Source organism: Sinocyclocheilus grahami, unplaced genomic scaffold (genome assembly GCF_001515645.1).
Source record: "Sinocyclocheilus grahami isolate Dianchi unplaced genomic scaffold, SAMN03320097.WGS_v1.1 scaffold1095.1, whole genome shotgun sequence".
Taxonomy (NCBI): domain Eukaryota; kingdom Metazoa; phylum Chordata; class Actinopteri; order Cypriniformes; family Cyprinidae; genus Sinocyclocheilus; species Sinocyclocheilus grahami.
The window spans coordinates 65,328-78,425 of record NW_015506274.1 but is presented as its reverse complement, the minus strand read 5'-3'; the positions used below and the strand labels follow the sequence as shown (position 1 = coordinate 78,425).

The window sequence follows — 13,098 nt, the reverse complement described above, 5'->3', positions numbered from 1 at the left end:
GTGAAAAACTCGTTGCATCTTTCCCAAAAAGACTCATGGCTGTATTAGATCAAAAGGGTGCTTCTACTAAATACTGAGCAAAGGGTCTGAATACTTAGGACCATGTGATATTTCAGTTTTTCTTTTTTAATAAATCTGCAAAAATGTCAACAATTCTGTGTTTTTCTGTCAATATGGGGTGCTGTGTGTACATTAATGAGGAAAAAAAATTAACTTAAATGATTTTAGCAAATGGCTGCAATATAACAAAGAGTGAAAAATTTAAGGGGGTCTGAATACTTTCCGTACCCACTGTATATATATATATATATAAGAAAAATAAAAATCATAATATCCACCTATATATTGTTTTAGAATGCATTCCAAAATGACGACATCAATCTGTGACATGAGTTTTTGTGTTCTAATAAAACACAAATCTAATAAAAATCTATACAAATGCATCTACCTGTAGCAACAAATACAATTAGGCCTCCATCCAGGTAGCTAAAGCGTGCTCTAACTGTTTTGCCACTTTGACAACTGCTTTTTGCAAAATATGTGACATCATCTCTCCACATGGTGAAAATATCGTAAGCCGACAAGGCTTGATGTTCGCCAACAGAGCCTTTTTCAGATTGCTTTCAGTGTGTAGGACTGCTTTGACTCTGTGTGCCTTTTTCTGTCTTTGTCTTCCTCCAAGTCCTCACAGCCGCTGTCACACAAGCTTCCTTACAGTCTATGCTTCATAAGCTTCTCACTGCCGGACCGTCCGCTTTCAACGTCACTACTCTGCTTTCCCAAGCTGCTCAGCTTTCCACACAAGGTACGGCTGAAGTCCCAGTCACTTCACACCTCTCCTAACTGATGTTGTGCTCCAGAGCAACTAATCCACATTTTAAGGAACTATGCAACCATATATTACAATACTTTGTTAAACCAATGTTTTAGGTATGTTTACTGTTTATACACGCCTAAGACTATGGACACAACACATCTTGAATTATTATTAATAGGTTAAGCTACAACTTTACAGGAAAACTGAGACTTCGGTGAAGAAAGAGATTTTTTTTTTTTTCAGATAGTGTTAATTTAGTAGTAATTTAAGTCTGATTTAGTACATTTGGTATATTGTTATAAATACATTTATTTACCAGATTCCATATATCATTTCTATAACTCCGTTTCTAATGAACAGCTCAACAGTCCGGTCAGTCACCCATGTCATTAGCATCAGATGCCTCTTCACCGAGGTCATACGTGTCTCCCAGAGTCAGCACACCTCAGACCAATGCTGTCTCTAAACCCCTGCACAGCTCTGCATCTCTTTCTTCGCAACCAAAGGTCAGTAGCAACTAGTGGTTTGTCATTGCCTAAACTTCTCTGTTATGGTGACCTCCGAGTGTTTGGACATGTCATTGCATTAGATAACAAAATATCAATCCCTGAGACATATGTAAACAGATGATGCTACAGCTTGCTGACTTGTTTTCTTAGTAATTTTTTGAAGTTACTCTCAACCAGCTGGTCCCAAAGTAATTTGGTAAAAAAAAAAAAAAAGTTTGTTCTTTAGTAAATATCTGTTCACATCAAGGCTAGCATCTCTACATGACTTCTAAAATCTGAACAAATGTCAAAACACTAGGCATCAACCTTTGTAAAAGGTTACAACAAGCACAGCAAACTCACAAAGTGACATGCACATTGTTGCTAGGACACACATAACCAAAGAAAATAAATATTCTAAAATCAGCTGAAAATATCAAACATGTTTGATATCCTCTGATTTGATGGAATTATAGTCTGAAGCTAATTTGTAAACACAACTACCCAAAATATGTCGACTGGCTCTGACTTACAATAAGTAGACTCGACTCGTAGTGCAAACTAAATTGAATAATTTCTAGATTAAGATAAAAATTTTGGTCTTTAGAAAAAGGGCTCAAAAGTTCAAGAAACACGTATGTACAGTATATATGTCATATTGGTTTGATATTCACACATTTAAGTGTTGCGCAAGTTCTAAATACTTTTTGGAACCACTGTATGTTTTACGTCCCAACACATTTTGGAAAGTTGTATTGCTGACCATTTCTGGTCATATTCAAGCTGTTGCTCTTCAATTTCAGGTCAGCGCATCAATTCAAAGACAAGGATCAACTTCCCAGCAGTCTGTCAGCTCTGACAAACCTCTGGAATTCAGTGATCCCCGTCTTCACAGGCAAATGTACGAATCTCTCAGTAGGAACTTGTCTTTTGGCTGTTGGTAATGTTGGAGCAGCCTATCAAATGTCGTCCTACAGCACCATCTACCTGTTCAGTGTTGAAATGCAACCAAACACATACATTGTGGATAATGCTGATATCAATTTTGGTTTCCTTTGACTTTGATTATTTATTTTTTTTATAAATGAATATATGGTGACAGAAATTGCATTGTTGGGTAGACTTTCACTTTAATACATGTTTATTATTATAAGCGTACACTTGTTAGTATTATTATTAGTAATAGTATACAAAACGTATCTATTTAAATGGTTGTAATTTTAAAATTCTATTTATTTATGCATTTAATTTTTATTTTATAGCAGTCAAGAGGGCTTGTCGGGCTCTAATGGCAGTGCGGGCATCAGCATTCCCGCCTCAGGCAGCACCTCTCGAACCAAAAGCACTTTCACTCCTTCTCTAGCATTGCACTTTGATGAAAATCTCATCAAGCATGTTCAAGGCTGGCCTGCAGAACATGTGGAGAAGCAGGTACGAGCATGTTCATTGATCTTCTAGGCCCAGTTGTTCAAAAGTAATCTGATCGGATTTCGATGATCGGATTGGATCAAATCTTGAAGATTGGTTGTTCAACAGAAATCTGAATCTGGATCAAATAATCAGTTTGTGTTATTCAAAACTTTTTAGTGAGATTGAGGTACCTTTGATCCAAAAAAAAAATCAGGATTATACTGATCCCACCAGAAGAGTGGATTTCAGGAACAAAAATATAATACAACTTTAAAACTGGTCCAAAAATGCAACATTTGTAACATGTAATATTCCCCAAAAGCCCCAAACAGCTGTCAATATCAAACAAAAAAGTTATCTAGTTTAAAGTGTTTTATTTATTCATTTTTAATCACTGTTTGTAACCTACATTGGCACAATCATCAAAGATACACCAGTCAGAAGTAGTTATTTATGTAAATGAAATGTGACCCTGGAGCACAAAACCAGTCATAAGTAGCACGGGTATATTTGTAGCAATAGCCAACAATACATTCTATTTTGATAGATTTTTCTTTTATGCCATAAATCATTAGGATATTAAGTAAAGATCATGACCCATGAAGATATTTCGTAAATTTCCTACCGTAAATATATCAAAACGTAATTTTTGATTAGCAATATGCATTGATAAGAACTTTTTAATTAAATAATATGCATTGATAAGAACTTTTAAATTAAGTCTAATTAAGTAAAGATTATGTTCCATGAAGATATTTCGTACATTTCCTACCGTAAATATATCAAAACGTAATTTTTGATTAGCAATATGCATTGATGAGAACTTCAATTGGACAACTTTAAAGGCGATTTTCTCAATATTTATTTTAAATTTTTTGTACCCTCAGATTCCAGATATTTCAAATAGTTTTTTAGCAAATATTGTCCTATCCTAAGTAACAAACCATACACAGGGCTTAAAGTTCTCCGGCACCATTCCGGATCTCCGGTGTGTGGCGTTTAGCTGCGGGAAAATAAGATAGTCGTCCTACATAAAAAAAAAACAAAAAAAAACCTTGTTCATATCACGTTAGAGTTAATGAGTTCGCCTACCAATGTATGAGAGGAACACAGCTTTCACTCTCAACCAAACTAACATTACTAACCAATCAGACATTTTTGGTCCTATAAACATGAGACAAGCATAATAGTATCCAACTGCAGAGTCGCAGCTGATGAGTGCGAGACTGAACTAATTCTAATTAATCAACTAATTCTCTGAAAAAGCTGTGAGGCGCAATGGTCAAAGATTTCCATCTAGTGTCATATTTACATAGAAAAGCTATTAAAAGCAGCGGAGCTTCGTAAACAGCTCAGAGTAATCACGTCATCTCCATAAGAACGATATGATTGGCAGAACAAATTTACCTGTAGTTTTGAAAAGTGTCCACCCCCCAACCCCCGGAAAAAAGTTCAGACTCAGGATTTTTTTTTGCTTTAACCCCTGCATACATCAATGGAAAGCTTATTTATTCAGTTTCCAAAAATGTACCCTTATGACTGGTTTTGTGGTCCAGGGTCACAAATGCAAAACTTTTCTGAGAGAACACACTAGGGTTTGAACGACTTCTGATTTTATTTTAGAGTCGAAGTCAACTTGTCGCTGATGACGTCATTAATGAACAAATAAGTCTGGAGCTGTGACAAACACCTTGTGCACAGCTATGGCATATGACACAGCGCTGCCCACATGGCTGTTGCTCCTATAACAGCTCATTTTGATCAGTTCTTTTGTCTTTAGGTCATTATATTTCTCACAGATTTCTGCTCGTTCTAAATCAGATACAGATAAAGATACATTTTACTGTGATTACTGACATTTTACAGATAAAATAGCACAGTAAAGATGACATTCATATGAATGCATTGAGAGCGATTGCGTGTGTGAATTAATTCTACCTGGTAGCATCTCTCTACTAGTAGTGAAGCTGTGAGATTTAGTTAAGAAATATATGCTTGAACGTTTCAGTTTCTAAGCTATTTTTATTGAAATCACAGAACAGTGTTGACAATACATTTCCGCACTGAATGATTCTGTGTGCTCAAGATCTGAGCGTGATGTACGAGCTACTGTCTGTAATATGTGTGCGTTAGGGTGCAGCAGTGCATTAGATTAGAACGGCGATTAACTTACCTGTACAATAAGCGGTTTAAAACGTGTATTATCCTGTTCTACTTCGAGCATCCAGTAATATAATCTCACATGTCTTGTGGAGCGCTTTCAGAGTATGCATTTATTTATCATTTTAACTGTTTGGAAACGGAGCGTAAATGTGGAAGTCCTTCAAAGATTTCTTATCCTGTTGCACCCTCTATAGGACCAGCAACTAGTTGACGCCAGGCTTAAAGCATCATGGCAGAGCATTGAAGTCGATTAGTCGGTACAACCCCTAGAACACACACACACACACACACACACACACAGAGACACAGATAGATAGATAGATATTATTATTAATTTATTTATTTACTACATCATGTCCCTTTAGGGGCTTCGTAGAGCACTAGTAATCCAGATTTGGTAATATGAAAAAGTGTGTATCTGGATCATTGTGGTCAATTCAATTTTGCTTTTAAAATCCAGCAGAAAAGATGGATTACCTGATCCTGGATAGCAAAACCTGAGATTTCCAAATCCAGATCATTCTGATCCAGATAACAACTGGCCCCTAAAGATCAGATATCAGTTCTCCAGCTATTGAATTTCTCTTCCTCTTCATCTTAAATTCCTGTCACCCAGGTGTCACGGTTAAGTGAGGATATCCACAACATGGGAACCCTCTACATGTCAGAGATCTGCACCGAACTTAAGAACCTTCGCTCTTTAGTGCGAGTATGTGAAATCCAGGCCACATTGAGAGAGCAAAGGTCTGTAACCCTGATTTGAATAGAATGATCAAATATACATAATGAAATGACTTTTTATGAATCCTTTTTCCTCTTTTCACACAGGATTCTGTTTCTGAGACAGCAGATCAAAGAACTTGACAAACTGAAAAATCAGAATTCCTTCATGGTTTGAGAGATGGCTGTGGAGCTCATGGCAGTCTCTCTCCAAACATGTCCAGCCCCTGGTTGTTTGGACCCCTGCTCTCAGCCCGAGCTCTCAGATTCGCAGTCGAACTGCAGGCTGCAATGCCTGAAATGGGACAGAGAGAAAGGAAGCTTCCAAAAGTGCTTATCAAGGCAACACAAGGCCCTGAGATCGTAGATTAATTTCACAGTCCTTTGATGTACATCGCTTCTCTATTCTCAGATCCACAGGCCATTAGAGAGAGATATTCAGAGAGCGCTCTCCAACTCAGACTAACCTTTGAGTAATCATGCAGTGGATCTGGTGATTCATGTGCTGGTTTTTCAGGGTTACGCCTGTGTTAACGGATCATAAAGTTCACTGTCACACTGGAGACCTAATATCCCCTTATCCTCCAGTGACTGACAGTGATTATGAATGATGTCAGAAGGGCTATCTGTGCACAAGGACGCTTCCAGCTGCACTGGCATTTCTCAAAGTGACCAACTAAAATAAGCCCAATATACTTCTGAGTGCTCGTCTCAAAAATTAGGCCTGACTGGCTGATTCTCTACCCCTCAGAAAGATTACATAGGACGCAAAAGTGAGCTTAATTCACTGCAGCAAAACGAATGGGTGCTAAAAATGTCTGAATTGGTGACGTGGCACTTAAAAGCTTTTGCCGAAGCAGTAGATGCACATTTTCTACGTTTCTGACCCTGATATAGGGGTTGTCACTTTCTGCCTTCGATGTTCCTTGTTCTTTGCAGTGCTGTTACACATCTAACAGATTACTTTTCGTGCTGCACCCCAGCACTGTTTGACACTTTTTTTTATTTTTTATTATTAATGTTGCTTTGATTCGTTTGTATTTGCTCAGTTGTTCTTTACTCATAGAATTGAGTTTAGTCATTCCCATATTGCCCGAATTAGGAGGATGCAATGAGAGAACTCCATATTTTATACAGCTGTGGCTGCACATCAAAAATGCATCCTTCATGGACAAAAGAGGACCACGTGGACTGTCCAAGCCGACCTACTGGGGGAAGAGTATGGAGGCGTACAGGATCAGATCAAGTTTTTCCTAATTTTTTACATAAAATATCAACCAGTCTATAGGAAAGAAGAAAAAAAAACTAAGCATTTAGTCAACTTGTCAGTTTGTATTTGACAAGGATGTGAAAAAAGGCTAAACTGGTGATTCCTCTTTGATGTTTGCAATGTCATTCATAGTTTTGCTCCATTGTTCTTTCTGTCTTCACTGCCCTCTGATGCAGTGTTTGAACTTAGACCAATTTTAACGTGATAGGCTGTAAATGGAGTACACTTTCAGAATAGAGATGGTTATGTTGCTTTGTATATGGTTTCTAAAAGCTACGGGAAATAAACAATTACCACATTATGTTTTGGTACGTTTGCTTTTGTGTATCGCTTGGTTTAAGACGACGGCATGCAATCATGAACGAAAAGAACTCGGAACACATGCTTGAATGTTTTTCCTTGTTAGCTTTACTGTGGAATGTTTCAGGTGCACTTGGGAAGATATCTTAATAATATCAATCTACTTACCTGTTTTGTAAGTAGTTATGTTAGATGTATTATATACATACAGTTGTGGCCACAAGTTTATATAGTTGCAAAATGTTAATTTTAACAAGGTTAAAAAATTGCATTTTAGTATGGCACCGAGTAAGCAGTTTCACACAATGGATGCTTGCAAAATTAAAGCTGAATTTAAAATAATTATTATAAATGACCTATTCAAAATATTATGTTATAATATTTATAATAAGTGATTCTTAATGTGTTGGTTTTTTTTATGTTTTGTGATAATTGTTCATGGGTCTCTTGTTTGTCCTGAGCAGTTAAACTGCTCACTGTTCTCAAGAACAATCCTCCAGGTACTGGGTTTACAATATCATCTGCATATTTGAACCCTTCCAACAGCAACTTCATGATTTTGAGATTTAACTTTTTGGTTACACTTTATTTCGATAGTCCACTTTAGACATTCTATTAACTATAAGTAACTTTGTAACTACATGTCAACTAATTCTCATTCATTTGCAACTACATGTTTACTAACTCTCAGAGTAGACTGTTAGGGAAGGTTTAGGGTTAGTAGAATAAGTTGACAAAGTGTTAGACAATATTAAGCAGACAGTCTACTAATACTCTACTAACTGTTAGTTGACATGTAGTTGCAAAGTTACTGACTGTTAATAGGATGTCTAAAGTGGACTATCGAAATAAAGTGTTACCAACTTTTTTTATTCTGAAGACAGCTGATGGACTGATGGACTGATGAAAAAGGTGCAACTTTTGCTGTTACATTCAAGAAGGTAACAGAAGCATTAAGAGATTTTTGTAAAGGATATCTGGGTTAAATTGTATTTTGTCTTCTGGAAAACATAAATCAACCTGCAAATATAAATTAACATAATATCTTAATACTGGTTAGAAGTAATTCATGAACTTGCTCATTTGGTTTCGATTAGATAAAGAGAAAATAAGAATATACAGGTGCATCTCAATAAATTAGAATGTTGTGGAAAAGTTCATTTATTTCAGTAATTCAACTCAAATTGTGAAACGTATTAAATAAATTCAGTGCACACAGACTGAAGTAGTTTAAGTCTGGTTCTTTTAATTGTGATGATTTTGGCTCACATTTAACAAAAACCCACCAATTCACTATCTCAACAAATTAGAATATGGTGACATGCCAATCTGCTAATCAACTCAAAACACCTGTAAAGGTTTCCTGAGCCTTCAAAATGGTCTCTCAGTTTGGTTCACTAGGCTACACAATCATGGGGAAGACTGCTGATCTGACAGTTGTCCAGAAGACAATCATTGACACCCTTCACAAGGAGGGTAAGCCACAAACATTCATTGCCAAAGAAGCTGGCTGTTCACAGAGTGCTGTATCCAAGCATGTTAACAGAAAGTTGAGTGGAAGGATGAAATAAATGAACTTTTCCACGACATTCTAATTTATTGAGATGCACCTGTATTAAGCCATTTGCAATTGGTATTTTTACATACAGGGGTCACTGTAAGTTACAAGTCAAGCCATGCTTTTTTTCTGCAGAACGAGGGTTAAACTGTATTAGCTGTGCATGGGCACATGGGGAGGCAACAGTCACAACTCACACGCCTGTGAATGAACAGTCCCAGCGGCTCGATGACTCTTATAGGAGGAGCTGCTCTCATTCTCAAGTCTTCAACATTCAAGAGCACTCAAGCGGACTATATACAGGAGATTATCCTTTTGAATAGTTGCGAAGTCTGTGAATCTCGGGTTCGACTTAAAACACAAACAGATTGTGTCTAACCTGGGTTTTTAAATTGTATTCTAACAACTCCACGTCGGCTTTTCTGCGCTCAGCTGATTTTATCTGGAAGTCTTGAAGAGCAGCGAGGACTAAACCACGATGTGATCATTTCTATCCCAAAATGTTACGAAAAGTTAACGAAGCAAGTTGGAACACATCGTGAACACCAATACAGTGTTTCTGGCTATAAAGTCCGTATCGATGCGAATCTGAAAGGCAAAGAAAGTGTTTTTGTCCAATGCAGCGGAACAGCAGTCTCGTTTCCATTTGGCTTCAGCTCGAGCTGTGCGCGATGGCTGTTCTCCTCACTAAAGGTGATTAATACTGTTTATATGGTCAGAAGAGTCTCCAGATTGATCAGTTAATGATTTAGTGGAACTACAATTAATTACATTTGTAATAAAGCCAACGAAGTGTATTTACAGCTACAGCGTATTAATAATTACATATTATTATTACACAGTAATAACAATGTAACACGAACGCTAATGTATAGTGTGACCAAAGGTTTTTTGAACACCTAATTATTTGTTATCACGTATTAGCACTTTTGTTTTGCATTGCTGGGTGTGTTTAAGTACAGCTATCAGTACTAAATGTTGTATTGTTCTGTCAAAGTATTAAGAACCAAAAGTCTTAAAGCCAAATTCCATTTTATTTATTTGTTTTAAGAAAATCCATTTGGGAACTAGGCTTTAAACATGGTTTAAGTTGGAAAATGAATATCTATTTTTAAGTTATTTTAAGTGTTCAGTTGGAGTGAAGTTCATTCTTTTAATACAGTAATTTCTCTTTTCTTGTAACAGGAGAAATACGGTGCTACTGCGATGCCCCCCACTGTGTGGCCACTGGTTACATGTGCAAATCGGAGCTGAATGCCTGCTTCACCCGGACCTTAGACCCTCAAAGTGCCAAGTCTCCTTTATCTCATGGATGTTACGACCCTCTGTTGAACTCTGGAAAAACTTGCCACCCAGAGTCAACCTATGACACCATTCACGGATCTGCCACACTTCAGTGTTGCCATGAGGATATGTGCAATTACAGAGGCCTGCAAGATGTCACATACAGAGGAAGTGAAATTCATGGTATGAGAAGAAGCATTCTTTAGTTATTGCTAGTGATAGACAGATAAATCAGACAATTTTTGATTTCAGTCATTAACTGTGCCCACTTGGCCAGTTAATAGAAGTACCTATTGAATTCTACCATTCTAAATCTACCAGTTTATCAATTTGTCATGATCTACAAACAGTCTTGTCAATGAGTAATTCACAGCTTTTATTTTCAAATATTTTGGGAAATTTTGAGATATATGTGCATTGTTTCCTTGCACATGATGTGAAAGGAAACATTGTTTAAGAAATGTTAAAGGAAAAGAAAAAAAAAAAAGAAGTTGAGAAGATAATTTTGAGAATATCGGTTGCATTTCAACTGCTGTTTTAGCGATTGATCAGCCATGCTGGTCTTTAATAATGTGCACATGGGGAGGAAAGATCTGAAATGGAGCTTAATCATCAAATTTGCAATATTTAGAAACAACTTCCCCGCTGTGATTGGTTGATGGTTGTGAAACAGAGTACATTTCATTTAAATGAGTAGTTGTTAAAAAAATCTGTATGACTATTTTAGAAAAATCGTTTTTGTACAATGTTGTTTTGGACCCCACTGACTTTTATTGAATTGACAAAAACAGTTAAAAATATCCTTAAAAATATCTACATAGAATATCGTGTATGTCAATGTTTTTCTTCAATTGCTTCATAAAAACATGGCCCTAAACATTCTCTGTTCTTATTCAGACAAACGGCGACATCAAACCGAAGGTAGCCGTCACGTGATTGCACGACTACAGGAAATTCCTACCTCCAAGGAGGTATGGTTCCGCGCTGCGGTCATCACTGTACCCATTGCCGGTGGCCTCATCTTGGTCCTCCTCATCGTGCTGGCCCTGCGTATGCTGCGCAGTGAAAACCGCAGACTGCGACAACAACGGAGAGAAATGTTGTCTCGCCTTCATTACAGCTTTCATGGCCAACACCTCACCAAGGGTCATGTGGCCAAACTGGACTTAGAGTGTATGGTTCCAGTAGGAGGCCATGAGAACTGCTGCCTGACCTGCGACAAGATTCAGCAGTCCGACCTTACCAGCCAAAGACTTCTTTCATTGGTCAGCTGGGGAAAGCACAGTGGCCAAGGCAAGCTAGAGTTTGTGTGATGGCTTAAGAATTTGCTTTCCTCCGTGGGACTTGTGTTTTATTTCAACCCTTCTAAAGGAGGTACTGCAAACAAGAACTCAAAAGAGAACACTTGAAAGCTCTAACCATATGGTTGTTGCTCTAGAAGCACTTTACTTGAATTAGAGACTTAAGGAGAAGACTGCTTGTATTATACGCTGCGACGAGGAGCGGCTTCGTGCTGGTATTCTTTATCACCGAAGGATTCCAAAAAAAATTATTTTGGTTTTATCATGTGCACTTTTTGTATAAAGAATCTATGGTTTATGTGCTTTAATAGTGGAGTAAAACCAGTGTGTCAAAAAATGGTAGGGTTACAATATCTTGTCACTGGGGCAGTACCCTCAAAGCGACATCTTTGTACCTTGTTTACCCCTATTAGTCAAAGGTACCTTAAGAGTGCATGTTATTATTCTAAGGTATTAATATACACTTTTTAGGGGTAGATAAGGTCTTGGTGACATGCTGTTGTATCAGTAAGGTACAGTTTTTGCAATCGTTTTCACAGTGAATGATGACCGCTGCTGTGTGAATGTGTGACTCTCACTGTTAAAGAGATAGCTCACCCAAAAATGAAATTTCTGACATTATTTACTTACTCTCAAACTCAAAGATATGGGGTTTCAGCTGTTTTTGTTCATACAGTGAATTAAATGCACTTTCAAGCTCTAAAATGGAAATAAAGGTAGTGTAAAAATGTAATCCAACCCTACAAGTAATCCATATCCATAACTCAGAGTCATTTAATTCATTTTCTGAAGCAATATGTTCACTTAGAACAATGAACAAGCCAAAAAATGTACAGGGTTTTCATTTACAAATCACATCAAATCATTGATAAACTTGTACAAAGCCCAAATCAAATATGGTGATGTGCCAAAAACATCAAACCTTATTGGTGCATGTGTCATGATGTAAAGGAGGTTAAAAGTTTTGAACTTTCATTGTTTGGACAAAAACGTACAACAGAAACATTCTTCAAATACATTAATTTGTGTTCCGCAGAAGAAAGAAAATAATAGACTGAAATGTCATGAGGGTGAGTAAATGATCACCACATTTTTAGCTTTTTGATGAACTATCCCTTTAACATTCACCAGCCACCTCTGACCTGCTTGTAGATTCTGCTCACTGTAAAGATGTTTCACTGTAAATATTACATGTTCAACAAGGAATCTGTTTGGTATTTCGTATCTTTATTGGTTCTTGTTCGATGAGATCGCATTGGGTGTGTAAAGTTGAACAGCACTAAAAGTACTCAGTGTTGTGTATGATATTGACAAGCTCATTATACCCGAAGGGAGAAGTCTTGGCTAATGCTTCAGTATGTCAACACGTGCACAGTTGCAACCGCTCGACTGAGGCATTGGAATCATTAGCAGCAGCATAAGGGCATGGCAGTGTAGTGTGGTAGCTATTACAATCACGTCTTGTTTTACAGTAGCGCTACACGTCTGACTGACTCAATTCCCAGGCCACAATCACTCAGGCTCAAACTCTTTCACTCGGCTTCTTTGGAAAGAATTTAGATCCTCTGTGTAAACTTACCCTCTCACACTACTTATTGTTAATTCCACTGGATGGAAGGTGCGCTTGACACTGGTTTCCAGTGTAAATTTGATTTTATGTTAGTCTCTTTGGCTCCTTTATTTTGCATTGTGAATAGGTAGTGCAGTGGGTCATTAAATCCTTTTTACAAATAATCCCTCATGACAGCACAGCATGTCTCTTTACTCATTTTATTATTATTATTATT

The 13,098-nt window shown here is 37.3% G+C and overlaps 2 protein-coding genes across 2 annotated transcripts in view; both read left to right on the top strand.

Annotated features, from left to right (window-relative positions):
- Positions 1-7,169, top strand: part of LOC107566709 (WW domain-containing adapter protein with coiled-coil-like) — a 10,926-nt gene extending 3,757 nt beyond the window's left edge. The window contains exons 6-11 of the mRNA XM_016252236.1: positions 683-805; positions 1,178-1,323; positions 2,109-2,206; positions 2,568-2,736; positions 5,495-5,622; positions 5,707-7,169. Of these exons, the coding sequence (XP_016107722.1) occupies positions 683-805; positions 1,178-1,323; positions 2,109-2,206; positions 2,568-2,736; positions 5,495-5,622; positions 5,707-5,776 (734 nt within the window). The 3' untranslated portion in view covers positions 5,777-7,169. The remainder of the gene's footprint in view (positions 1-682; positions 806-1,177; positions 1,324-2,108; positions 2,207-2,567; positions 2,737-5,494; positions 5,623-5,706) is intronic.
- A 1,830-nt stretch (positions 7,170-8,999) lies between these two features.
- On the top strand, positions 9,000-12,341 carry bambib (BMP and activin membrane-bound inhibitor homolog (Xenopus laevis) b). The gene is made up of 3 exons (XM_016252242.1): positions 9,000-9,419; positions 9,912-10,193; positions 10,908-12,341. Exons 1-3 carry the CDS (start codon positions 9,344-9,346, stop codon positions 11,321-11,323), a joined length of 774 nt encoding a protein of 257 aa, XP_016107728.1. The 5' UTR covers positions 9,000-9,343; the 3' UTR covers positions 11,324-12,341.
- The last annotated feature ends 757 nt before the right edge of the window (positions 12,342-13,098 follow it).